Below are 27,041 nucleotides of genomic sequence, written 5' to 3'. Positions count from 1 at the left end.
AGTTTCCATCATAATAAAGAGGCAGCATTACTTTCAGAGCAGTCTATGTACAATGCAGTTCACGCTATCCTTTTCACTGCCGAATTCCTGTTACTATACATCTCTTTTCAAAAAGATCTCCAATTCTGGTGGTAGTTTCTACTTGAATCTGTTGCTCTTAATCAATACCAGCATGTGGGAATATAAGAAAGTATACTGACAGCAGAAGCTGTGGAGCAGGATAAACAGCATGAGAAAAGGAAGGCTGGGAACTGAGGACAATCCAGAAGAAAAGAAATTCAAGTAAGCTGTGTGATGATGACCCTGACTTGAGGAAGAGTGCATGGCTTGGAATGTCTCATGACACTGACTGGATAAGTATGTCAGAGTAAGGAGTGCTTGTGCAGTATTTTGTTGACATGCAAATGCGGGTGGGAAACTTAAAAGAGAAAACTTGTGAATGCATATAAGGGATGTTAGAACCTGTAATAAATGATTTGTATCGTTCACATCTGAGTCCATGCCTCAGGCACTGTACCACCACGTATGTTCTGTAGAACAAATTACAGGCTTATTGTTGGAAATAAAAAAAAAAACCAAAAACCTAGATGCTGTCAAATTTGTTAGCCTGTACTCAAGGCAAGAAAGAAAAAAAAAACAACAAAGGATGAATATGGCTTAACACCATTTTCAGTTAAACAAGAACACTGAGATTTGCACGGAATATATGCTAATGGTGCAATACATAAATATGATATTCACTCAAATGTGAATTTTGAGTCTTTGTGAAGCCAGGCTTGCAGATGTTAAAAGTAACTACAACTATCACATGATCTGTTGCATTTGATCTTTGACACAACGTTCAAGCCAACCTAGAATGTACTAGGTACACTGACAATACAGTCAATCAGAATCACTCTGCCCATCTACTCAGACAAGTAATTATTAAAAAAAACAGGATAGTTTTCCTTTCAGTACAGAGTTTATATGACAGCTGTGAAGTACAACAGAACTGCTAGCTCCCATCAGAAATAAAACAAGAATGAGGTCTAATATGCCTCCTTCCTAAGACAAAAAAAAAAAAAACTTCGGGCAAGATGAGAAACAGGAAACCCCATTTCTCCCATGTCTCATCAGCAGCTTTTGTCATGCATAAAGACGACATAAAGAAAGCTCAGTACATCAGCAGTCTACTATAGTGCAGTTCAGAAGTCCAGGGAATTCAAAACCAAATGTCCAAGGTTTAATTGCAAATAGAAAATGGCAAATTTACGAAGCTCATATAACGACAAAACCAGACAAGCCATCTTAGGAAAACATTCACAGTTTCCAAAGCTACCTAATTAGTAAACTTCAGATTTCTTATCTGCATGCCTAGGGGTTGTTAAGAATAATCTAGGTTTACTTCATAGGAGTTAAAAACATTTTTCATTTTGTCCCTTTCAAAAAAACATTACAGCTTTTTAGTTCAAACTTGAAATTAGCAGTGTTTAAGTGCTTTTTTCTATAAGGAAAACTTCCTAATGAACAATTGATGATAAAGTTTTTGCATGGTTTATTTGTTAACAGTGTAATGTGTCTTAAATAAACAAGCACTTTAACATTTGGTATTGCTTGTGCTTTCAGGTACAGGCCTGCTTCCAGTCAGTGCAAGTACTGCTCATCTGCAGTCCAACTGATTATGTGCACAGGCAACATCAACTGCTACCAGCATTTCCCCTTCTACACATATAAAGAAGTGGGTTTTTTTCTGCCACTCAAAAAACAACCGTTTGCTAACAGAAAATTTTCCTAAATTCACTCCAGCAGTAACCATATATTGATGTACTGATATATTTGTCTTATACTGCAGTTTTCGATAGAATACTTATTTTGTACAAGTACTAAAAATCACCAATTACAACTTCAAAAGGTCTATACATTAGGTTTAACACTGACTGCTCCCTTTCTATTTCTGCTGGGCAACAGGAAGCTGAAAGACTTAGAAATCGAAGTGCTTCACAGAAGCCTAAAATTAGTTTGATCAGCTTTATCTCTTTTGGATGCCTGCTCAAGAGAACATCCACTGCAGTACCAGGGAGGTTTCAAAAAAGTAGGAACTTGACATGGCTGAAATCCTCTCCAGGAGAGAACAACAGAAGTGAAAGCAGTGACAGAACAACAGCACGAGCCCACAGAGCAGGACACCTCTCTAAGTAGCAGCATTAGCAATTATTAACTTGCATTCACAGCGAGCTTGAGAAACTGTTAAGTGGGTTTATTCCCACAGTCAGCTCAAGTAGAAGGTAACTGGGGCTGCAGGTTCACCATCTGCTGAAGCCCTCAGGGCAAACGGTCCTTTACTTCTTCCTTCTCCCAGCTCCTCCTACATCCTTCATGATGAAGGCACCCAGCAGTGCTTGTGAGCAAGCTGATGCAACTGGAAAGCAGCATGTTATTTGTCAAGTTCTGTGTTAGTTGGATTTGCTTCCTGACTTAGAGTGCTCACTCCAGTTAAAAAATAATTAAAAAAATCATATACATATGATGCACTTTCTAACCACAATGCTTTAAAACATTGGAAAACATCCATGCAAAATAACCATTTTCAACACGCTGAGTTGTACTTGAAGAACCTCACTGAGTGCAGATCTGTGAAACCGATCTAAAGACTAAGTAGAAATATATACAATCAGAGTTATAAAGAGAAAGAAACATCTCTTGAAAGATGAAATAAAAATCATAGGGCAGTATTAAGTTTCATAAGCGGAAATCTTCATGCCTGCTGTTAACTGATTTGTTTCAGGAAGCAAGTGGAAAAAAAAAATTAAAAGATATGCATTCATTCTTTGCATGTACACTTTACTTCAAAGAATTCCAAGAATCTATTGTAAACGTAAAAAACTCCACAGTCACCACAGCACACTGCTCCCCAAAGGAACAGTGGGTCAAATTCAAAGTACCAGCAATAGATTCACATTCAGAACTTTTTCTATAGAGACCAGAATGGACAAAACCTCCAAAACCTCAGAGCTGAGTCTTCAAGGCTAAAAATAAAAATAAAAAAAATAAGGTTGTGAACTTTTAAGATAAAAGACCAAAACATAACTCCCTACTGAGTAATTACAAGGAGAAGCTTTCCCAAACATTAGCTAACTACGAGATAAAAGACAGCTCAGTAAAGAGTCAACAAACAGATTAACATAAAGTCATAATTGGCCACAACCACTGAAAAGGCAATCTGAAGAAAAAAGGCAAAATCCAGACACTAGTGAGAAAGCTGCAATAATTAAAGGTATTTCAGTAAGGCAGACAGCACTCTCAGCATGCAGTATGCTTCTGAAACGATGATGCCCATCTGCCTCCAGCTGCTCGGTACCGCTGGCCTGCTGGAAGTTTTCATCTCGTTCCTAAGCCTACCAGCACTCGCTAACCTACTTCAGACAGGAAGTGTCAGGTCAGCTTAAGCACTATAAATATCACACCCATGTTATCCCATCGTGTTTGGGCAGAGGCACATCAGGGAGCAAGAACGGGGAACAAAGGGAAACGCTGCTGCCACCAGGTAACTGCACCAGCACTGCCCAAAAGACCAGCAGTGTTGTAAAGCTAGATTTGCACCGTCTGTATGTTAGAGCATATCAACCTTTTCTTACATGATTACAAAATACTTATTGTTAATATTCCCCTGGCTTTCCCTAACCAACACAATCAGACAGCTTTGCTGTGGGTAGCACAAGCTGCACCCTCTCTGGCTTATACTCTTGATAAGAGAATTGCAAGAAAACATTAGTGAGTACAAAGTCTTTACCTTTCTGCTGTGGGGAGGGCAAATACTGTCACAATCCTCCTCTCTGGCACCATTTCTCTGTTACCAAATCACCATACAGTTTAGACCAGTGACACTGAGCTGTCTTCCAGCAGCTGCTGATTTTCTAACAAATCTCTCAACAACCACATGCACTGTGCCCAAGGCCTGTTAGATGCTTACTTGAACTCACTGCCTATCAAAAAACACTGCACAGGAACGCAGCAAAGTGTATGCTGAGTTTTCTGAGGACATGTCAATTAGGCTGACATGGGATTGAGCAGCTGGGCCCATGCATCACTGTAGTTAAGCGTTAATTATCTGAAAGGGAAGGAAGGAAGCCAATGTTTCTTCAACAGATGTTGAGAGTGCAACAGCATGTTTTTTGTAACAGCAGACTTGGAGTTACTTAATTGCCAAACCAAAACTTAGCAACAGTGGCGATTTAAAACAAAAGCTACCTGCCTGTGTTTCATAGTCATAAAGACTGGAAAGGATCACGGAGTTCACTGCAACCCAACTTCACCATGCCAGCTAACCACCTTCCTCAGTGCCATACCCACACAGTTCTTGGACACCTCTAGGGACAGTGGCTCTACCACCTCCCTGGGCAGCCTGTGCCAGTGCTTCACTGTTTCTTCATATTAGAAAATGCTCGAAATATCCAACCCAAATATCCTCTGGAGAGACTTGTGGGCATTCTCTCTTGTCCTGTTACTGTAGAAGAGGCCAACCTCCACTTCAGCACAACCTCATCAGGTCGCTGGATGAGGTCTCCCCTAAGCTTCCTCTTCTCCAGACTGAACAATCCCAGCTCTCCATAAGCCCTGCGCTCCTGACCCCTCATAGTTTTGCCTCCCTTCTCTGCTCAAACCCCAGGGTCTCAGTGTCTTTCTTTCAGTGAGGGGCCCAAAACTGAGTGAACACAGCACTTGAGGTGCGGCCTCAGCAGTGCCAAGTACAGGAAAGGAATTTTAGTCTGTGCAATTCTGAAATGACCAAGACTTGATTACGGTTCCCAAGGTGCCTGTCCAACTATATGAAACCTCCTTCAAGAAGGAAGATCTCATCCTCACGCTGCCAGAAGGGCAGAACTCTGCGTGCAAGCGACCGGTCGGCAACAGCTTGGCAGACCTGAATTCACCGGGGTTCTTTTTCCAGCCGGCGACTGCAAGGAAAACTTGCAACAAGACAGAGAGCTGCTGCGGACAGCTCCGAGACCACCAGCAGCTCGCGGGAATGGTCAGGACCGCGCATTATGCGCAACGCTCCGTGCCGTGTGACACAGGCCCGCTCCCTGCTGCCCAGCCAGCTGCCCCCTCCCGCCGCCAGCGCAGCCCCGCATCCGCACGCCTCTCTCACGCGGAGGCCCACGCGTGACGCGGCCGCGCGGGGCCCGCTTCTCCCGCCTAGCGTCGCGGCCGGCAGGACCGAGGCCGCTCGCCCCCCTCCCGCCCCCGGGGCAGCACGTACCTGGCGGCCGCCGCCGGCGGGGCGGGGCGGGGCGGATGCGGCGCCGTCAGCGGGAGGTGCGCGCTACGGCGACCGCTCAGTGCCGCCCTCCGCTCCCTCCTCTCCGCTTCCGGCATCTGCGCGCCGTGACGTCAGCACCACGGGGCGCGGCGGGGAAGCCGGAAGTGGAACGGCAGCGGCGGCGTGGGGTGCGGTCGCGCGTGGGGGATTGCTCCGCTTGGCGCTGTCAGCGTGCTGTCCCGCCGCTAGCAGGAGCGAGCTGTGGTGCGGAGTTAGATGTGGGTGCCCTCTGCGCGTGCTCTGCAGACGTGGAGCCGCAGATTATCTCGAGGGGCCGTGAGGATCTTGCTAACCACGCAGCTCTTCCAGCGCCTCTGTCCCCCTCCGTGCTGCTGCCCCAGGCCTGCTGTGCCGCGTGGCATCACGAAGGCTGACGGAGCTGGGGCTGTTCAGCCTGGAGAAGAGAAGGCGGTAGGGTGACCTGAGAGCGGCCTTTCAGTGCGTAAATGGGCGCTGTAAGAAGGAATGGGACAGCTCTTCGGGAGCGTCGGTTGGGATAGGACAAAGGTATCAACGCTTTTCGGGCAGCTGAGTGTGGTTCTATAACTAAATGAGGCAGAGGGACCACAGTCCCATGCTCCAGGCGAGGGGGAAAGGTGGGGAGATGGGCCTCAGAGCAAAACAGTGGCAACGAGCTGAGGGAGAAAGCTGATTTACTAAATACGATATCAAAATGCAATATAATGCAATATAAAACAGTATACTTGGAATTAAAGCTAGTAAATCAAATGTAATGAGAGAGCGTCCAAAACTGAAGACATTCTGATGCTGCAAGTGAGATGGTTAGGAAGCACACACCTCAGATAGGAGCAGTTTTGTCTTTCACGGTAAGCAGAAAACATAAATAGAACAGTGAAAGTCTTCTGCAAGCTGCAATTCTTCTCTTCTGACAAGTATACCCAGAACTATGGGCACTGCAGAACTACATGATGTTATGATGTGGAATACTGATATCAAAATATATATATATATGATTATGGGGCAATTGTTTCAAACTAAAAGAGATGCATATATTCTATGTAGGGAAGAAGGTTTTTACAGTCAAGGTGTTGAGGAACTGGCACAGGTTGCCCGGAGAGCTGGTGGAAGCCCAGTCCCTGGAAACACTCAGGGCCAGGCTGGACAGGACTCTGAGCACCTGATGGACTGTAGCTGTCTCTATTCATTTCAGGAGAGTTGTGCTTCATGATCTTTAATGGTCTCTTCCAATTCAAATGATTGTATGATACTATGGTTCTGTATCATAGCATGAAATATTCCTTCTGTTATCTAATGGAGTCTCCAGTCTTGGGGATTATCTTGCCACCAAAATCCGGGAATGAGACCTGCCAACTTGAATGACAGCTTAGAAAGTTGACATTACATCAACATTACAGCTCAAACATTGAGCGCTGAGTAGGATAGGTCCCATATTTGGTCAGGAAATCATTTATGTAAAATGAGCTCAATGGGATGAGGTTCAATAAGACCAAGTGCCGGGTCCTGCACTTTGGCCACAATAACCCCATGCGATGCTATAGGCTTGGGGCAGAATGGCTTGAAGAATGTAGAGAGGAAAAGGACCTGGGGGTGTTGGTTGATGCTCGGCTCAACATGAGCCAGCAGTGTGCCCAAGTGGCCAAGAACGCCAACAGCATCCTGGCCTGTATTAGAAATAGTGTAGCCAGCAGGAGCAGGGAGGTGATCATCCCCCTGTACTCAGCTCTGGTGCGGCTGCACCTTGAGTACTGTGTTCAGTTTTGGGCCCCTCACTACAAAAAGGACATTGAGGCCCTGGAGCGTGTTCAGAGAAGGGCAACAAAACTGGTGAGGGGTCTGGAGCACAAGTCTTATGAGGAGTGGCTGAGGGAGCTGGGATTGTTTAGTCTGGAGAAGAGGAGGCTCAGAGGAGACCGTATTGCACTCTACCACTTCCTGAAGGGGTTGTGGTGAGGAGGGGGTGGGCCTCTTCTCCCTGGTAAATAATGACAGGACGAGAGGGAATGGCCAGAAGTTGCACCGGGGAAGATTTAGATTAGACCTGAGGAAAAATTTTTTTTCTGAAAGAGTGGTCAGGCACTGGAATGGCCTGCCTAGGGAGGTGGTTGAGGCACCGTCCCTAGCGCTGTTCAAGAAGCGTTTAGATGAGGTGCTAAAGGATTTGATTTAATAGTTGGGTAGGGATAGTGATAGGAGGATGGTTGGACTAGATGATCTTGTAGGTCCTTTCCAACCTTATGAACCTATGAACCTATGAGCTGCTGACTGAGTTTCTAGTTATCTACCTAGTTATGGTGCCTATATTATCAGCTCTAGCAGAGTACAGTATATTTCCCCACAGCTTATGGAATATTTAGACTTCGCTTTTAGGCTCCAGATGTCATGCTTACCTGGGAAGAACAACTACATGCAGAATGTCAGTTTGCTGAAGACCTTGTGTTAATTGCTGAAGACTCTGAATTTATTGCCATGCATCACAGTGATGCCTTCCAAACTCAGCTGTTTTGTGTTTCTGTAAGAAGCTATGTGAAAAGCTTTCCTGCTGTGGTCAAATTACTGCTATCCACTGAAATCTATGCAGATGCTGAGAAGATGCAAAGTTTCACCCTCTAATGGTAATGTCCAGTGGTCAACCAGATTGGTAGCTTCGTAGTGAAAGAAGATTAAGTTACTCAAGCAGTACTTTCTCTGAACTGGTATTGGCTATGGCCAGTGACTGTACTGTGCTTCAGATTTTTCAATAACTCCCAGAATAATCTCCATACTTTCTACCAAGCAGTGAAGGGAGACCAGTGTCTTCTTCTATAGTTTTCTTGAAAATTGGCATGTTTACTAGCTTTCAGTCAACTTGGACCTCTCCATATTCCCATGACTGTTCAAAAATAATTGAGAGTGGGTTGGTGATTACATTACTCAGCTCTTTCAGCAGCTTGAGATTAATCCCATCAGGCCCTTGGTACAAATCCCAGTGGAGAACATTACAGAAGGTGGAGGTGGGTGGTAATTCAGAATAACCAGAATTGTAATGGCTGACCAGGAGGCAGCAAAAGCCTAAGCTGAAAAGCAGTTATCAGATAGGAGATAAATGAGTAGGAGCACTCCTTAGGGACTGTGATGAGTTTTTGGAAGTAGTAAGCGCAATATATTCATTAATGAGATGATGACAAGAATTTGATACACACCCATGAAATTTGCAGATGACACTAAGCTGAAAGATAATATGAACAATGGTCTTGACTAGAATGAGAGAAATGGGATGAAACATAACAATATAAAGTACAAAATTAGAAACTGAAAGAACGGTAAACCTTTGCTATAAATTCATTGGAGTAAATAAGGAAGAAAGAGTACTCTCTTAGGAACATAGAAATAATTTGAAGACTTCTTGAGACCTAATTTCTTTGTTTTGCCGTGGAGGCTAAGCGAAGAGTCATACTGTCACAGATCTGAAGCAGAGAGGCATTCCTCTTATTCTGGTATGAACTGTATGTCTGTTGTATGTTCACCTGGATATGATCCCTAAAGGAGTCCCTTCCATGCCATACCTGTACTTTCCCCTAATAAAATATAGATAAAACAAAAGACAGAGACTGTGTTCCTTACCCATGAAATAATTGGAAAATTTGAAAGGGAGTTTCAAAGAGAAAAACTGTCAACTTCTAGTCATATGAAATAGTAGTGATACTGCACTGAAAACAGCACAGAAGGAAAAAAAAGAGGTCAAGCTCAGGAACAAGACCTGAAGAAAAGCCACAGGACTAGTACTGACTTGGAAGCAAGGGGCCTGGATGCACTGGGAAGGTGAGATGAGTGGGCTAGCCAAGTGATGAAGGAGACACCGACCTGGGTGAGTGGCTCTGTGAGCGTCTGTCATCAGATGAGATGAAAATTGCTATTTTCACAGAGGGCTGCACTCTGCATGACAGAACAAGAAATTTTCAATGCTGTCAGTAGGAAAATACACTTAAAAAAAAAAAAGAGGCAAAAATGTGACTCAAAAGAATTGTATTGAACATGGGAGAAGTTATTTTAAGGCTTCATCATCATATCTAAAGAGGAGCACACCAGGGGAACCAAATATTTGTAGTGTCTATGACAAGTGATCATGGTCTGAAGACAGTTCTTATTACAGTAACATAAATACTGCTTTAACAAGGCTTATTTCAAGTGGCTGAAAAAAAGTGTCAAGTCTCATCAACTCAAGAAGTTGAACAGAAAAGCTGAATGAAAATATTATTACCCCAAAATGTGAGTTTCTGCTGTTCAGTACTGTATCTCAGTAGAAGCTGGGAGAAGCTCTCTAAGGTGATAAATAGCATAAAAAAAAAAAAAAAAAAAAGAGACAAAGAGACAAAGAGGAAATTTCATAGTGTATACCAAGGAAGCTAGGAATTATTTGGAACTGACATGAAGCAAATCAAAACATAGAAGAGAGAAACCTGCAAAATGCAGTATTTTTCTTCACATTCTCTGCAATGCGTTCTTTATGGTAAGGTCTTTGTTGTCATAGATTTTTATGTGTTTCCATTAATTTTATTTATTTATTTATTGCCTTATAAAACCTGCTTGCAGATCTCCAACTGGTACAAAGACACTGAAACAGAAAACAAGATAGGACAGGAAATTTGGAATGACAGAAGGTGCCTTGCCTTTTTTTTTTCTATTTTTTTTATACCACGCGCTCACAATTAAAACTTTATCGCCTCCAGATGAGACACAGAAGGTGGGCAGGATTTTAGACGCGGCTGTTAGATGATTGTGGCAAGTAGGATGTCTGATTTTAATAGCAAACCTTCAATGCAGCTCTCTTAAGCAGTTGTTAAATCCTCCCGTGGTTCAGTGCTGGTAGAACACCATGGAAATGCCTAAATTTCGACTTTTAGCATCTCATCGTGTTAGGGAATAACGTCTTCACTTCTTTGTGAGCAAATTGTAGGTGAAGAGCGCTGTATACCTCACAAGCACAATGAGCAGTAGAAGCACCCAAGGCTGATCTCTTATTTTAGATGGATCTGATTTAATCCACAATCAATCTATAGTGGTCTGTTTATACCACTTGAGCTTTGAGCTGAGTCCTAGAATTGAGAAGTGTGTTCCAGATAAGGAGTTCTTTGCTAGGACAAAAAGATGTAAAGGGTAGAGGAGAATCATGTTGTATCTCTGCTCTGTCCTATTGACCACCTGCTGGCACACACACTGTGGAAATGGCAGCATACTGTTTGAAGGCAAGTGGTGTCTTTCCATAGGAGGCCTCACCACCAGGAGCTTCAGCCCAGCTCCCGTCTACTACAGATCTGTAGAAGATACTATTCTGAAATATGAAAAAAAAAATATATATTATTTTGTCAGTGACAGCTGCTGTTTCTGAGGTTAAGGAAAAAATCCAGTAGTTGAATTTAAGAATAGGATTTTTTTTTTTTCCTGCAGAGAAGTTATTCTGTGGCTTCTGGGACACAGTAATTCCTCCTGAAACTAAGCCCAAGGTAAAAGAATATATATATATATTTTAATTTTCTGTTCATTCATTCTTGAGGTCTGAAATTGATGGAATGTGCTTTTTCTGTATCATGTATAGTACACAAATACAGAGAATGCATTCCATGAAAAATAAAAGTATGTTAATTTTCCTGAGAAATACGATGTGTTATCTTTTGAGAAACACTTTTCACAAGAATTAAATTAGAAACTTGACAAAAATACTGTGAAACACTGAAAACTCATGAAAAAACAAGATGTTTCTTGAGTGCTCAGCAAGGCTGCAACATTTCTTCCTTTTGGCCAGAAAGTTCTCATTCTTTTAAGTCTAAATTCTTATTCTGCTTGTTGTTTACACCCTGAATCTGTTTCGATGTCTTATTCCTGGATAATTTATTTTGGTTCCTGCTATTGTGCCAAAAGTATGATACACAAATGATACTCTCAAATTTGTCTTCAGCAGTTTTTGCAAAAATTCAAACATACATAAATCTGTCATGACAATCACTCTTATTCTTCATTATATGTTCTTGAGAGTTGTTACAGTCTGTTATGCTTTTCTTCACTTATTACTTTTGCATTTGCTGTAACAATTAAAAATATGTGATTTACATTTCAAGTTCCAACTCCTACTTCTTTGGTCCTGGATATAGTTGTTCAAAAAACTGCCAGGCTGATGTGAAAGCTTTTGGCAGAATGGAAGCGTCTCCTGAAACCACTTTGTGTTCTCATATTTACTGTGCAGATATATAGGCTTATGGTGTAAAGCTTGCAAAGTTTTTACTGCTATTACATTTGCAAACAATTTAATTGTACTTTGAATTTTGAAATGAAACTACATCTCAGTACATGAGTGTGTGATTTATTTTTGCAAGGTGCTTAGCTTGCCTATAATTTTTCTGCTCCAAACTATCAATCCCGTTATTCCACAGATGATTTTAAAATAAATTATACATGTCAGAGTGGATGAATGCTCCAGGGTATTATATAATTTTTTTATTTTTTATTTTTAATTGTACAACTGTCATCTAAACAATTTGTCTACAAGTAGTGTAGAAAAGAAAATACATGTACCTTTTCTATTATGTAGCATAAGTACACCTTTTGACACTCAAATCAGAAAAAAAGATCCCTGAAAATGCACAGCACATTACATTCTTCTGTTGATCTCACTTCATAGAAGGAATATTCTGGTTATCAGTGAGAGATCTGGCAAAGATGGACTCAGAAAACGTGTAAATAGTAGACCATTTTATTGGAGCTGTCTAGATTGAATTAGTTCATATACTGCATATTGGTGTGATAGACACTTTTTATGAAGACTAAACTCACAAACACTTCTACTGTTATAAGTAACAGTGATTTTATTAATGCCCACACTGCTCCAGCAGATTGTAACCATCCTGTACTGACCAATCATCAGCCCATATGGAAAGAAACCAGAATAGCAACAAAGGCAATAGAACTAACGTAACAATATAAGTTCATAAGAAACAAACAATCTCTTCCCCTTCCTGTCCTGCTCTTTAAACAAAAACATTCCGACTCTTATAAAACAATTAAATAGATCTCACACTCATGCTTCTGGGCTCAAATGTCAGGGAATGTAGGGTTACAATGAAAAAGCTTCAACCAGAATGTCTCACTGCCAACCGCTGTCTTCTATGTACACACCCTACGCTTTCTGAGGCAGTCTCTTTGTGTATATTTTATGCTAAGTATGGTGTGGTCATACCCTTCAGGAGCCAGTAGGAGCTGTTATGAAACTGCCACCTTAGCCAAAATTGGAGGGTGGAAATGGAAGGGGAAGGAAGGGAGGAGAAGGAAAAGGAAAAGGAAAGGAACATGGAGCGGATTGTTTTCATACACTAATCCAAGAGCTGTACTAGGACTACACAGTCCTTAACAAAACATTAAAAGTTAAAACATCCTCTAACTCACTATTTTGGAAGTATCTTTGTGGGAATACAAGAAGCAGAAGCTGTGAAGCAGGATGAGCAGCATGAGAAAGGAAGGCTGGGAACGAAGGACACTCCAGAAGAAAAGGAAAACAAGTTTAAGTAAGCTGTGTGATGGCAGACCCCAACTGGAGGAAGAGCAGGTAGCTTGGAACGACTCATGACCCTGACTGGATAAGCTCCTGCATGCACAGGTAAGGAGAGCTTGTGCAGTATTTTGTTGATGTGTAACAGTAGGAGGGAAAGTTAAAAGAGAATACTTGTGAATGTATATAACAGATGTTGGAACCTGTAATAAACGATGTGGATCATCCACATGTGAGTCCATGCCTCAGATGTTGCATATCTGTGTTCTGATAGTAAATGCTGGTAGAAGTACAGTATTTCTCAATAAAGTTGACTAGGACCCTGATTAGATGTTGGCAGTAACAGTCAAACTTGTTCTGCTTAATTGTTTGTTTGGAAAGAACAGGAGCCCAGAGGGTTCGTTCACTGCATTTAAGTTACCTGAATGCTACTACCTCAGTTAAACTGTGAAAAAACTGGTTGGGCATGTATGAAATTTGAGAACTTTGACTAGAGCAAGGGAGCTAGAATCAGGAAAACTGTTGTTGTTTGAAGGTATCTAATCCATTTGCCTCTGAAGGAACACCTGTTGAGCACATGTTGAGGCATAAATTTCCTGAAGCTAATACCTATCTGCTCCCAGGTTTCCTGCCAAGATTATTTAATTCCGAAAGCCACATCTAGCTTACCATAGAAAGCAGTCTCTTTGCTAGCCATATGCTGGTTCAACCTCTTACCACCTAAATCTTCCTTTTGTTCTCAAGAGGAAAGAATAATCTTAGTCTACATAATAAAACCCATTTAAGTCATGTTTATTATGTAGCGTTGAAGATGTCTATAAAGTGTGCAGAACACAAGAAAACAATTCCATAAAGGTGCTATTTCTGGAATATACAGAGAAATGAAATTCCAATTTGAAGTGACTATTGCAGTTGTTGCATGATAATGTTGCAGGTGACTGACTTGAAGTTTACATTTATTAAATTGTTGGTTCTCTAAGTCTCTATATCAGGGATAAACTTCATGTAAATAGCTATTAGACACTTGGGAAAACAGATGGAATACATATTTCCAAATGTAAATTAAAAGTTCAGAGAACACAAAACCTAGGGCAGGATACTGTTCTAGTTCAAACAAACAAACATACAATGTTTCTTCATAAATTTTGTTCAGGTAGCTTCCATTATCCTAGGTAACTTAGGTGCTTAGAACAGTGGAAAAGCATAGATACTACAAGATGAGCCATTAGGAATAGGAGGATCATTAGGAGCAGGCCTAAACCTGAAAAAATTACCTGGGTAGAACACATGTTACTTTAAATCTCCATGACAGGTAACCCAGAAAACAGGTGATTTGTCCATATATAACAGTGCCAGATGTATCTACACTCTGAAACAGGGAGGGGATCCTGCTCCTCTACGCTGTGCTGGTGGAACCTTGCCTGGAATACTGCATCCAGGTGGGCAGGAGGGACATAGACCTGTTGGAGCATGTCCAGAGGAGGGATATAAAAATGACCCTAGAGAAGAGAAGGCTCTGAGGAGACCTAGTAGTGGCCTTACATTACCTAAGAAGGTTGTACAAACGCTGGGGACAGACTCTTTAGCAGGGTCTGTTGTTACAGGAGAAGGGTAAGTGGTTCCAACTAAAAGAGGGGAGAATTGCATTGGTTACAGGGAAGAAGGTTTTAAAATAATGTAAGGCACTGGAATCAAAGTCAGACTGGATGGGTTTCAGAGCAACCTGATCAGACTGTAGGAGTCCCTGTTTTTTGATACAAATGTATTGAATACAAATACAAATACAAATACAATGTCCAAGCATTGCAGTATGCTTGGACTAGATGACCTTCAGTGGTCTCTTCCAGCTCAAATGATTCTGTGATTTTATGATTCTCAGTTATAACAAGGATTAACCACTAAGTTTTTCAACTTGAAAGACAACGTTCTGGTGAAAATGATTCATGAAGAGGTTTTTTTTAATGGTGACCGAATTCCTACGAATAATTTTTTTTTTTTTTTTTTTTGCATATGAAGAACAGATTATGAGGAAAAAAAGCTTAATTAGATATTAAGTAATTACCTTTAATTTACTTGAATTGTAACCAAATTTTTATCATCTAGTGAATTAATGTACGGGCAAAGTATGTATTGAGATTAAGTCATTACCAGTTTTCGTAAAGAACACACTTGAGTCTATTGGTAGCCAAACACCAGAAGATCTATTCTATGAGTGAAAGCTAGTTCTACAACAGTAATTTTAGCTGTTGTGTATATATAGAGAGCTGAAGAGGTTATTTTCTGAAAAGGTAGATTAGATTTTAAAAATAAAACAACAAAGTTATGTACTGTTGCTGCAAGCCTCCAATATGAATCAAGTTTGAAACATGAATTTTTCATGGCAGAACAAGCAGTGCTCTTTGAGCTGTTCACTGGAAAAGATTATACCTGCCAAATATGATTAATATAGTCATGCTTTCCAATAGGAAACATTATTAAAGATCTCCTCAGTATTACAAATCATTTGCTGCAATAGGTTGATGGGCTTGAGGGTAGGAGGGCCTTGCAGAGAGTCTGGATAGGCTAGATTGATGGACCACATCTAGTCACATGCTGTTGAACAAAGCTGTGTGCCAGGTCCTGCTTCTGGGTCATAGCAACCCAATACAATGCTATAGTCTTGGAGAAGGGTGACTGGAACCTTGCCTGACAAAGAAAGAAGTTGGAGGTAGGTGCTGGTTGACAGACAGCTGTATGTGAGCCAGCAATTTGCTCAAATGACGACGAAAGCATCCTGGGCTGCCTCCACACTGGTGAGCCTGCATCTGGAATATCATGTTCAGCTGGAAGTGTTTAAGAGATGTGTGGATATGCCATAAAGGGTTTTAGTGTTGGGACTCTGAATGCAAGGTTGATGATTGGACTTGGTGACCTTGAATGTCTTTTTGGATATAGATGATTCTATGATGCTCAGAGATGGCTGCAGCCTACTAGCAGCTCAAGCTGTCATAGGTCTAAAGGGTGCAAGCTGGTAGTTACCAAATTTGCACTAGCTTGTGAAAATTGGCTTTCTGTCAGCCAGAGATAGTTGTCTGAATAAAACCTTAATTCAGATGACTGCTGCGTATCATTAATACTTTGCAATTTGCACCTCTTCCTGAGAGTGTTACTACAGAAATTCCCTTGCAGGAAAACAAACAAAAAAAAAAAACACAGAAAAGGACAGGTAATTGTTTGCATGTTTCCATGCTTTTCTGTGTGGTTTTTGTCAGTATTGTAGAACTGTTTCACTTGCTGTAATCATAGCTGCCTGTTCTCAAATGCTTTTGCTAGAGAGAAAGGTAGCAATGAAGAATATGGTTCTTACAAAGCATTACAAGACCCTTACAGATACCCAGATTGCTTAGAAACTTTTATGTTTTATAACATCAGTCAGTTTAGTCTGTTTCCCAAGTTTCACAGTCCAGTGATAGAGAAAAAAAGCAAGGCTTACTTCCCAGGCCTCACAGTTACCTGCTTTAGAGCTGCTGCTTCCACTCATGCTATTTTTTTCCACACAGATGGTTAGAACAGGGAAATAGCTCCCAACAGCCAGGACCTAGTCAAGATTCATAGGCTTGCTTAAAAGTCTTCATGTTACTCAAGTTACTCTCTCATTTCAAGCATAACAAGATAATAGGTCTAAGGTCTCAGACTTCTGACTAATGCTGTGGAAGTTGGAATACTGTCTTTCACTAAAAATGGTTGGACATATTTTTAAGGAGTTTCATGAAATAGATTTCTATCGGTATATAATTGATATCTTCATGTAGGCAAGATTTGTTAGTATTTTGCCAAAAGCTCCTATCTGAGAAGAAAATGGAGTATTTCTGTATGAGGAGACTAATTGTTAGAAGCCAGGTGTCATGCCTACCTTGGGCTGCTGTAAGGATGTAGAGATGAATTCAAGAATTTTTCTAGAACATGTAACTATTGCCTGTGGTCTTTTCAAAAACCTGCTGCCACAATAAAGCACCATCTATGGGAAACTGTCATGGCAGCAGTCATTAGAAGGCAGGACTATGTCCTGACGTCTGTAATTTTCCAAAATTCTCTCCCTGTCATCAGTCTTCCTAGAATTTGCTTACTATCAGTATTATTTCAGCTTTGCTCTGTTTCTAATCTTGTTGACCACTTTTCAAAGTAGCAAGATGTTAAGGTTTGGAGCACCCTGAATTGGATACTGTGTAAACACTTATATAGACATTCTTTGCAATGCGGTCTCACTTAAGCCACTGTTAACAAAGACTGCTCAGCATATGAGAATGTTAAATGAGAATTAGGTGTCAGCGCTTGTGGTAAAGCTTAATTACCTGTGTTGTGCTATCTGATCCAATTCATTGGTGTAGGTATGATGATTTCCTTTCAAGCTAGCTCAGCTGAGCCAACAAGGCCAACTTTTGCCCTTCCAGAAATTTCTGTTGTACAGAACAGTCTTTTTTCCTTATTTTTCACTCTCTTTTTAGGAGCATTTCACATTGTCAGATTGCACTGATTATGCAACACAGGGCCACCATTGCAGCCTGCAAATCTTGCCATCATTGCTTTGATTTGTTAAGACTGAGTGTAAATGTGAGACATTCTTGGATCAGCAACTCAGAAAGAGTCTGTACAAACAGTACAGAAGCAAAATATTTCAGCACTATGATAGCACTCTCCAGAGTGGAAGTTGTCTTAGATCATTTTTTTTAATAAGAATAGCTTTTTTAAAGTAATGATAATAATAGAGAACTATTATTTTATTAAAAAGCCAGAGAATGCAGCAATCTGTTGCGCAAGTACTCCCACTTATACACAGCTTACAATGTAAAAATAATCAACTCTTCCAAATGTCATATACTTTTCAATTAAGGGTTTAAGTTTAAAGTAATCCGTCCTCATAAATTAATGGTATGTTTAGCGATCTTAGTCGTACAACTGCTACTATTACTGTAATTTCTTCGAAGAAGTACAAATGTTACAGAAGTATCACCAGCATAAGTGATATTGCCAAGATGGTATTTCTCTCATACCCTGAAAGTCAGTTAATAGCATCGCTATCTTGCAAAAAAAAAACAAACCCTGCTATTTGTCACTGAGGGAAGTTCAAGTTTACACTGCCTTGCACTGAGAACTCTAAAAGTCATAGATACATGTATATATAAATATGGATAAGGAAAATGTCCAAATAAAATATTGTGCAATCATTCAGCTTTTATTCCAGCCAGTTATGCTAGCTTGCCAGTTCTGCTCTGGTAAAGAGTATAAATACACTACTGGTAAGGAAGAAAAGATTGTAGTAGTTACTATCCACTGGGTTACTGCTGAACTAGTTTGGAAGAAAAGGGAAGAAGGGGCATAAAGGGAATAAAGATTATTCTCTTCAAAAGAACTGTTTATAGATTATTCTAGAACCAGGTGTGTTTTGAGTTTACAGCATCATGAATACAGCATCAGCTTGCAATAACTCCCAATATGGACATTCCTATCTCAGAGTAAGTGAGGGCTTTTATTAAGGATTAGCTTATTTCACTTACAAAGTTGATCCTATTCAGAATGTTTCCCAGAAGCAGAGCTTTATCATAAAATCTATTTCAGTCAGTCCCACCACGTAGACAGAAATTTACTTCATATGACTATGTAGAAAGTTAATTACATTCAATAGATTTAGAAACTTCCACATACTTACACCGTATTTGTTTGGCTTGGATCATGTATACCTGGTGTCAAAATACTGCACACGCCTTAATAGGCAATTCCTGTAACCAAGCTTTAAGCCTTAAAACCACAACTCATCTTCAAAGGTGAAATACAAAGCAAAGAAAAATTGTTTTTACACTTACTTACTTCTTTATGTTCTGAAATAACTGTATCACTGCTAGATAAAAAGCCTATTTTACTCTTTAGCATTTTTGAAGTACCAGTGCCACACATTCCTTTTGTCGAGGCAGTCCTGTAGCAAGATCTTTGGAGATTTGTGAGATGCAGTAGTCTCCATTTTCTTTTTAAATGGTCCAATATTTTATATACATTATTAGAAAAAAAGAGGAGGAAAAGCTGCATTTCAGATGAGACTGTATGACAGCATTAATGTTGGGATTACCCACGCTCCTGAAATCTCAGGGAAAAAAAAAAAAGTTTCTCCCTTCCTATTCAAGTGCTCTGATTTACGTCCATTGTAGTATCTGCAAGAAGATGCACTGGGAATAGGAAAAGCTGTGGGTCAGGTTACAGTCTTCCCAAGATCTTGCTGGCATCTGTCAGCAGGGAGAAGAAATCATTACCTTGGAATTCCTGTGCAAGAAAATAATAGAAAAATCTCAGATTATTTTAATAAAACTAAGGAAATAGTGACTGCCATTTCAGTATAAAACTTACTGTCACAACAGCCCTTGGAAAATCTGATTATCCATCAGGGCTTCTTTGAAAATAAATTTTTACTACATTTATCAGAAATACGTATTAAATTCTGCATTATTTACCCAGATCACTGTTAAGATATTTCATTACTCTCTGCCTGAGAATAATTTTCTAAATAATAATTAAAAAATATATCTGAAAACTTTAAATGCTGCCAATAGGTTTCATTGTGAGCTGTCTTTGAAGCCACAATCAACTGGACACTCAGGCAATCAATCTGGTGCATTTTTGCTTGGGAATAATGGCCAGGTGTATCTATGCAGAAAATTCTCTTCAAAGATTGCAGACCTATGGCCTGTGTCCATCCTTTTTCACACTCCACATGGTTTTCTGCCAGCAATAAGCAGAACACGAGCACCAGGAGAGAGAAGAGGTCCTTGAACTCTGCTCCAGCCCTGGCCCAGGGCAGGCTGACTTGACTCCAGATGTTGGATGCCAACATATAACCAGCATTTGCTTAGAACATATCTAAAGTTGCATTATTTTTAGAGAACACTGTGTTTTCTAACTTTACAGCAGTTTCTGGTTTATCATTCAGGTCTGTGCCTCCGCAGTATCAAGATACACCCTCCTTGTTTTGTGACGTTTGACATTTCCATATATTGCTGCTTGCTGTATGCGTGTGTTAACAATTGCCACTTGGATGGGGTGACTAGACAATAACAGGGGGACATACTTCAGTTTAAAACTCCTACTCAATATATATTCTTGAGATTTCTACTCCTGTCAGTTATAACTAAGCCATTAAGTTAATCGTATTGAATTCAGAAAAAAGGTGCTACCTGAAACCTGTCAAGGTAATTATTCTTCTTTATCCTCTGAGGTAGGAGTGCTCTGTGTCAGATAAACATTTTTTAAGTGTTCCACCATAACTTTCTCCTCATCTTCAAGATCTGCTCCTTCTTTCATTTCCCACCTGAAAGAAAAATATATTATTAAACTAGTCTTTAGAACAAGAAACTCATATTAAATTTGTTACCATCAGTTCATTCCCCATCCTCCTCACCCCACCAATGAACTGTGAAGTGCATCAGTTGACAATACTGAATCATACAAAATAATTAATTGCTGCTATTCTCTGGTTTGCGTTATGTCTGTAACATCTGTTTCTATGATCTCCCAGCCCAGGAGCTTGTGCACGCATCCCAGATGAATGCTTTTACTCAAGGCAGGTCAGTGTTTTCCTCTTTTCTTTTTGCCACTGCACTCTCTCTTTGAACCTGGGTAATCAACAGGGTAACTGGGTAATCAACTGGGTAAATAACAGTGCAACCCATAATATAAATTTGTGATTTCTCAGAGTCGTTCTGAAGGACCACTTCAACAGTCAAAAAGACTCATTTTAATTGATGTGATTTGTTGCTTATTTTTAGATAGAGGATTTGTTTGCTGAGAGGAAAGACAACTGGAAACAGTAAATGAAATGCATTCAAAGCAGTTATTGCTGGAGGAATAATGCACAGAAATCTAGCAGTCCTTGCTAATGGAAGCTTAGCAATAAATCAGCAGATTCCTTTTAAAGCTAGTGACTTCATACTTGTCAGCACATTTCATTGAATCTTAAACGATAGTGTTGGTAAAAATCTTCAATGTCATCCAGTGTGGACATTCTTTAGTGTTCACTATATAAAAAGTTATTACGAATACATTACATTATCATTTTATCAAAAAGTAGTCTATTTTTAAAGCATTTAAACAGGTCCAATGAGGATAAGAATGTCTTCTATGCATTTGCTTAACGGTATCCATGAATTAAAGATCTGTGAAATGAGCTTGACAAACACCGGTCTCTCATGGAATTTTGAAATTGTTCCACTCTAACACTTTTTAAAGTCTAGGGAGAATGATGGATTTTAAGGCACTACTGGGGAGTAGACAGGAGGACCATGACGTAGCTTTGCTGTTGTCAGTGGGATGGAAAATCAGGTGTCTGTGTCCAAACAGAGAAAGAGTCAATATTTACTCTTTGAAAATTTGTCCTGAATGGAGCCTGTTTTTATTGGAATAACTAAAATGTGTGACTATTGTTTTGGCAATAGCAGTTGGCATCAGTACCACTAACCAGTTCAAGGAATGTGAATGTGAATGAAATTACTGTCATGCATTATTTTGGAAATACAAGCCTTATCAGTCAAACAGCCAACCTCTGTTCTTTGAAATTATTAGTCACTTAGAGAAAACTATTAGTCTCAGAGAAAAATTCCAAATTCAGAGATGGCATATCACAGCATCACGGAACTGTAGGGTTGGAAGGGACCTCAAGAGATCACTGAGTCCAACCCCCCTTACAAAGCAGCTCCCTACACCAGGTTGCACAGGTTATATATATATTATATATATATATATATATATATATATATATATGTATTTGTCTTGATGTATCTTGGGTGACATTAGATCAACATTCCAAAAGGGTACTGAAGCTATTTGAACCACTTCATTGTATTGCCATCTCCATTTTTCATACAGTTCATATAACCACAGTGAGTCTGAGTATACAGATATGAAGAAAGCCAAACTTCCAGTACATTCTTCATATTCAGAAGTGAGCAAATATTTAGAATAAAATACCTTATCTTTTGTAAATGTTAGAGCAGGATTGTTAGTTTTCAGGTCAATACCTGTAGTGTTCTCACAGAATTACACATTTGAAATATTTTTGAGAATATGCCAGAGCACCAAATAATGCATTGTATATGCTTGAACTGAACTGCCTAAAACTTTTCTCTGAAATGCTGATCCTCTCTATGTTGCATGTGGGTAATCATGGGGAAAAAACAAAACAAAACAAGTAGTATATTATTCAGACAGATGCAGCAAAACACTTCAGCACAGATAAATACTGTGAATCACTGAAGTTTTCAGCTGATCTCCTAGACCTCAGATCATGAGGTCAAAGTGGATAACTAGCAGTGGGAGAGTATCTGCTTCGCCTCATAAATGAAGCAAGAGAGGAAGAAGCCTTGAATCGTGCATATTTAAGCTAACTAAGTGCAAGGGGAGAAAAATCCAGTGCCCTAGGAAGGTTCAAGTGCTAGAGCTTAGGTTTCCTTCACAGGGTATAAATGGGCTATCCTTGCATCAATACATCCATTTATATAAACAGGTATACAGGACTACGTTCCACTGTATGTTTGTTTCTCCACTGTAATGAGTTATGAAAATGTTTTTCAATGCATCTTTCAAATACCATGCAGGATATTTAGCAGGGCTGTATTTAATACATTGTGATACCTTAATGGCATCAGTATTCTGTTTTGATATTGCAAATATTTTGTAAATTGTACTTAGAATCCCATGGAGGCAGTATTTAAAAACCAAAGTAATGACTATATCATACAGTAAGCTTCTTATTGCAGACTAAAGGGTTAGTCATATCCTGTTACAGATTGCCAGAAGCAATACTGACTGCACGTGCTGCAGTGTGGTACTTTTTCAGACATTTCCTTGAGAAGTTTCCTTCTCATTGAGAAGTTTACCTTAGATACTCTTTGATTAGTTACTAAATGTTTATCACTGTTCATTACTAAGAGCAAGCTAAAGAGAAAAATATGCAAAAAAAAGAAAAAAAAACTAATTATTAGTAGAATGAAAATGAAATGTAAGAATGCTATTCAATTCAGATGTATTTTGAACTCAAAAAATCTCCTGACTGGTTTTGTTCGAGTGACAAACCATGCCCTTTTCAAAGCTTACAGGAAACAATGTGTGAAAAGTGAACAGTTTACAGAAAGGGTCAGCCTATAAATATTTTGTAGTGGCATTTTATGTATTCATAGCAGCGCTTAGGTATTATTTTGACATCTATTGCTTTTCTTAATAATTACAGGTTTTGACAACGACTTACTAAGGCTTACATCATGCATAACTTCATGGGAGGAAAGAAAAAATACAACAGAAAATGGAGCCACTGGAAATAAAATGGATGTTTGCCATACTGATACCACTGCTATTCCCTATGGGAAAGCAGGATCCTACTGTAGAGAAGTTGGTAAGTGATGAAACATTAACTGTACTGTTGTACATCTGAGAGCTGAAAATGTGCACTTCCTAATGAATAATAATAACAATGTTTAATAATAGCTATGTATAAAAAAAATAGCAGCACATTTGATGATGGTGACATGCACATCCAATTTCGATCAGACACAGACAATGCCATCCAGGTATGCTGTCATGAATAAATATTGAGATTTAAAACACCATGAGCTCTTAAGTTTATTTATTTTTATTTTTGGGGAATTACTGGAGGGCTTTACAGACCATTTTTGAGAGGAATTCTGATAAAAGCAGTAAGCACAAGGAAAAAAAGGTCTTTCTTTGCTGAGCATTTAAGAAGAATAAAATGAGTCAATAGTGGGAAAAATAAAACCAGCACAAAAGAGGTGCTTAAGCTTATCTCACATTCCTTTTTGCATTTATGTGTTTTAATGTGTTTTCCTCTAATGTACATGAAAATATTTTCCACATACTTGTTTTCCTCAGTAAGCTGTTTTGCTGTAATTTCCAAACTCCCATCTGAATGGTTTTATTTATAAATAATGCTATAATCTGAATGAGGGAGAAGAAGGCCATAATTTGTGCATAAACAACTAATCAATACAATTTTGTGAAACGGAAACAAAAATTCATCCCATTGTTTCATAGGTGCAGCTTTCCTGCAGGGGATGCATTGCTTGCACACTGCCAGCTGTGGCTCAGTCCCTGCAGCTGTGCAGCCCTCCCAGCTCAGCTGGCCCTGGTGTCCCACTCCACTTACAGGATATTTTTTATGTGTAGGCATTTCCCACAACCTCTTAAACTTGAGCAGAAGTGAAGTGATTAATTGTACTTTCTCCAAAAGAGGTCTTCATTTTTTTCCCTGGTCCCATAATATAATAACCATAATATAATAACATTATTGACTGCTTGATGAAGATGCGATGACCGTTTTCTTGCTGGCCATTCATAAGGAAGGAGGTAAGTAGCAAAGTAGGCATGAAGCAGAGACAGTTTTTGCAGTTTGCAGTCCTGACACTAATGGTAACCCTCTGTTTCAGATCCCATTCTCAGATCTGTGCAGGAGCTGTATGGATTTTGGTGAGATTTCCAACACCTTAGTCGAAACAGACACTGTCTATCTCCACGTACTGGATTACACCTGAGATGGAAAAAAAGCATGGAGTCTGACAGTCTTGGATAGTTCTTGAGATTTCTGATGATAAAATCAAAATGTATTTAGATCTAAATTCTAATTTAAGCTTACATGTAAATGTTTGTTTTAATTGAAAACAAAAAACAACAAAAAACCTTTACCTTTAAGTAAGTATTGACATTCTGTCAATAAAATCACTGGTGTTCCCTACACTAAACTTCAAGGGAGTAAAGAAATAACACTCTTAAAGAAAATATTATGTCTTGCCATCAGCTTATGGAGCACTTTAATGAATTATATTTCTGCTTCCTGGAGTCTGTGAAAGACAGTTGTACAGTGAGGTCCTGCAGGCAGTGAAGAATTGTTTTATCCATGTCTGTCATGTTGCATTTCACCATGAGATGAGAAAGCTTAGCAGCTGGTATCTTGTTCACCACTTTTAAGTGCAAGAAAATATACACCTCTGTAGCTTTCACTTCCTATTTCAGTTGAAAATATACATTTTATAGCATGAGAAATCATAGCCCATAAAATGTTTTTTATGTCGCTGTGAGGAAAACATCTAAATCCAATATTTGTCTAAAATCTCAAGTGCCAAAAAATCTTAATTTCTGTGCTGGGCAGTATTTTATTTTTCTGATGGTAGTTCAATCAAGTTGCATTTGGTTCAAGTTGTTTTCAATTTAAGTCTGCAACTAACTTTTTAACTCCTTAAATTTTAACTGGTCAAAGGGAGTCTTTGCTACAGTCATTTGTGCAGTAATTGTGCCCCTACTAAACGTATGCTCCACTGAAGGACGTAAAAATTAGAGGTGGAAGGAGAACCATCAGATGTACAGCTACTATACTAGTAAGCAAGAGCCAGAGCAACAATGCTTGTTAATATTTTAATAGTGATATTCACAATGGATTATTATATTTATCATTATTATTATATATTTGTAATTATTTGTATGCTGCGAGACTGGGCACCAATCTTGTTAAAAAAAAAAAAAAGAATAAAAGAAAAATCAGAAGAAAGGAAGACAGCTATGAAGGACCAACAGAGTTATGCTCCCATTTCCAAAGATCAACCCAAAAGAAGAAACAGTGGAAGGATGTACTTAAGAAATCAGTACATAAGAAACATTTTAGAAAGTATGTCATGAGAAAAGAATAGAGCTCTGACTCACAGGTTAACCTGTCTCAGCTATGAAGTTAAGACATTAGAAGGATATCTGAGAAGTTCTCAGCTGAAATAGAAACTTCACAAGTGTTAGAATAGAATGATGAAAGACCCTTATCCAGGGCAGGAACACAGATACGAATGTTGTCAAGGGCAGCAGAAGGCACACAGCAAAAATTCTATAAGAAGCTTTCCTGCTGCAATTAGAAAGGAGAGGCAGTGTTTAGCCAGCCTCCCTGTTACTGCTGCTTGCTATCCCACAGCTTTGAAGGATGGCAGCTCAAGCCTCAGAAACCAAGCCACGAATCACAGAGAGAGGGAACGGCACTGGAATAATATGCAGCTTTCTCTTAGGTCTTTTTTTAATTTAGCCTTTTTATTTCACAATTGTAACACAGTAGAAAATATAGTAGCTATAATACCTAACAGTACTTATAATACCTATCATACCTAAAATAAGAAAGGGATGAGGAAGAGAGAAATCACTCATTTCCAATAGTTCTCTTCTGCACTGCATCAGTCCACTAGTATTCATCTTGGGCCAAGGCATCTCAGTTCCCATAAGGCTTATTTTGTCCTGGATGTTGGCCAGCTGAGTTTCCATCACTTCACTGTCAGTCATGGAATATGTGCTTTCTTAAATAGGGGCTCACTATTGCCTTTAAGTTCATTTGGGAGTGAGTTTGATCCTATAATAGCATGAAGAAGAGAAGATCTATAGAAATGTACATATATCAGCAGGATCCTAGAACTGTAATGCTGTTTAGAGACAAAGTGAATTCTAGAATGTCCCTCATCTTGGCAGGTGTAGGGAATTTGCTTGTCTCTCTCTCTTTTTCAGTAATAAATTATTTGTGTTCAACCTTTGGCTGAAAGGTTTTGAAGAACAGGGCAGATTTTAGTTGGCCTATTCTTGATTAAGTATTTTAATTAAGAGCAATTTAATTAAAGTGTAAATTCAAGATGAATACATTTGGTTTCAGGGTTCTTTAGGTAAATGATGCAGGTTTTAATTCAAAATTGTACCTCAATTTGGAATGTATCTTTGGTTTCACAAAGTTTTTTGCAGGTATTTCATGATGTTTTCAGCTTTTCCAGTAACTAAGTATGTGAAAATTGTTTTTGTTCAAAACAAAACTATGATTTGTTGTTGCTTTTTAATGTCTAAACAAATTAACAAGTAAATCCCCTTCTGACAACCATTTATACAACTTCAGTTTGTTAGATGTGCCTTACTCAGATTTTGTCTTTTATTCCAACTGCTTAGAGTCGCTTAAGATTTGAAGTTTATTCACAAATGATAAATTCCTATAATGATATTCATAGAAATAATGGTGCTAAGACCACAAATGCTTATTGCCTGCAGGTCATATCTTATCCCCATTCCTTTATTTCTTATTCAGACTGTCCCAAGTAATTCTATTGTATGCATGAAGTAGCTTACATGAGTCTCTGGACTCATGTAAGTAAGAACATTGGTATCCTTGATTGTGCAAAGGCACACAGTATATCAAATATGTGTGCACAT

At 39.3% G+C, this 27,041-nt stretch overlaps 2 protein-coding genes across 3 annotated transcripts in view; both read right to left on the bottom strand.

Annotated features, from left to right (window-relative positions):
* The window catches only part of ARB2A (ARB2 cotranscriptional regulator A), a 247,419-nt gene extending 242,090 nt beyond the window's left edge, over window positions 1–5,329 (bottom strand). For both annotated transcript variants that reach the window (XM_065745600.1, XM_065745602.1), the window contains exon 1: window positions 5,240–5,329. The gene's annotated coding sequence lies outside the window, so the exon portion shown is untranslated. The remainder of the gene's footprint in view (window positions 1–5,239) is intronic.
* A 13,143-nt stretch (window positions 5,330–18,472) lies between these two features.
* Window positions 18,473–27,041, bottom strand: part of KIAA0825 (KIAA0825 ortholog) — a 185,584-nt gene continuing 177,015 nt past the window's right edge. Inside the window, exons 19-20 of the mRNA XM_065745607.1 lie at window positions 20,004–20,130; window positions 18,473–19,088 (exon numbers count right to left, since the gene is read on the bottom strand). Coding sequence (XP_065601679.1) covers window positions 20,016–20,130 — 115 coding nt within the window. The 3' untranslated portion in view covers window positions 18,473–19,088; window positions 20,004–20,015. The remainder of the gene's footprint in view (window positions 19,089–20,003; window positions 20,131–27,041) is intronic.

This window comes from Cyrtonyx montezumae, unplaced genomic scaffold, assembly GCF_038088225.1.
Source record: "Cyrtonyx montezumae isolate F1298 unplaced genomic scaffold, pur_monq_1.0 scaffold_36, whole genome shotgun sequence".
Classification (NCBI taxonomy): Eukaryota; Metazoa; Chordata; class Aves; order Galliformes; family Odontophoridae; genus Cyrtonyx; species Cyrtonyx montezumae.
This window is presented reverse-complemented; position numbering and strand designations above follow the sequence as displayed.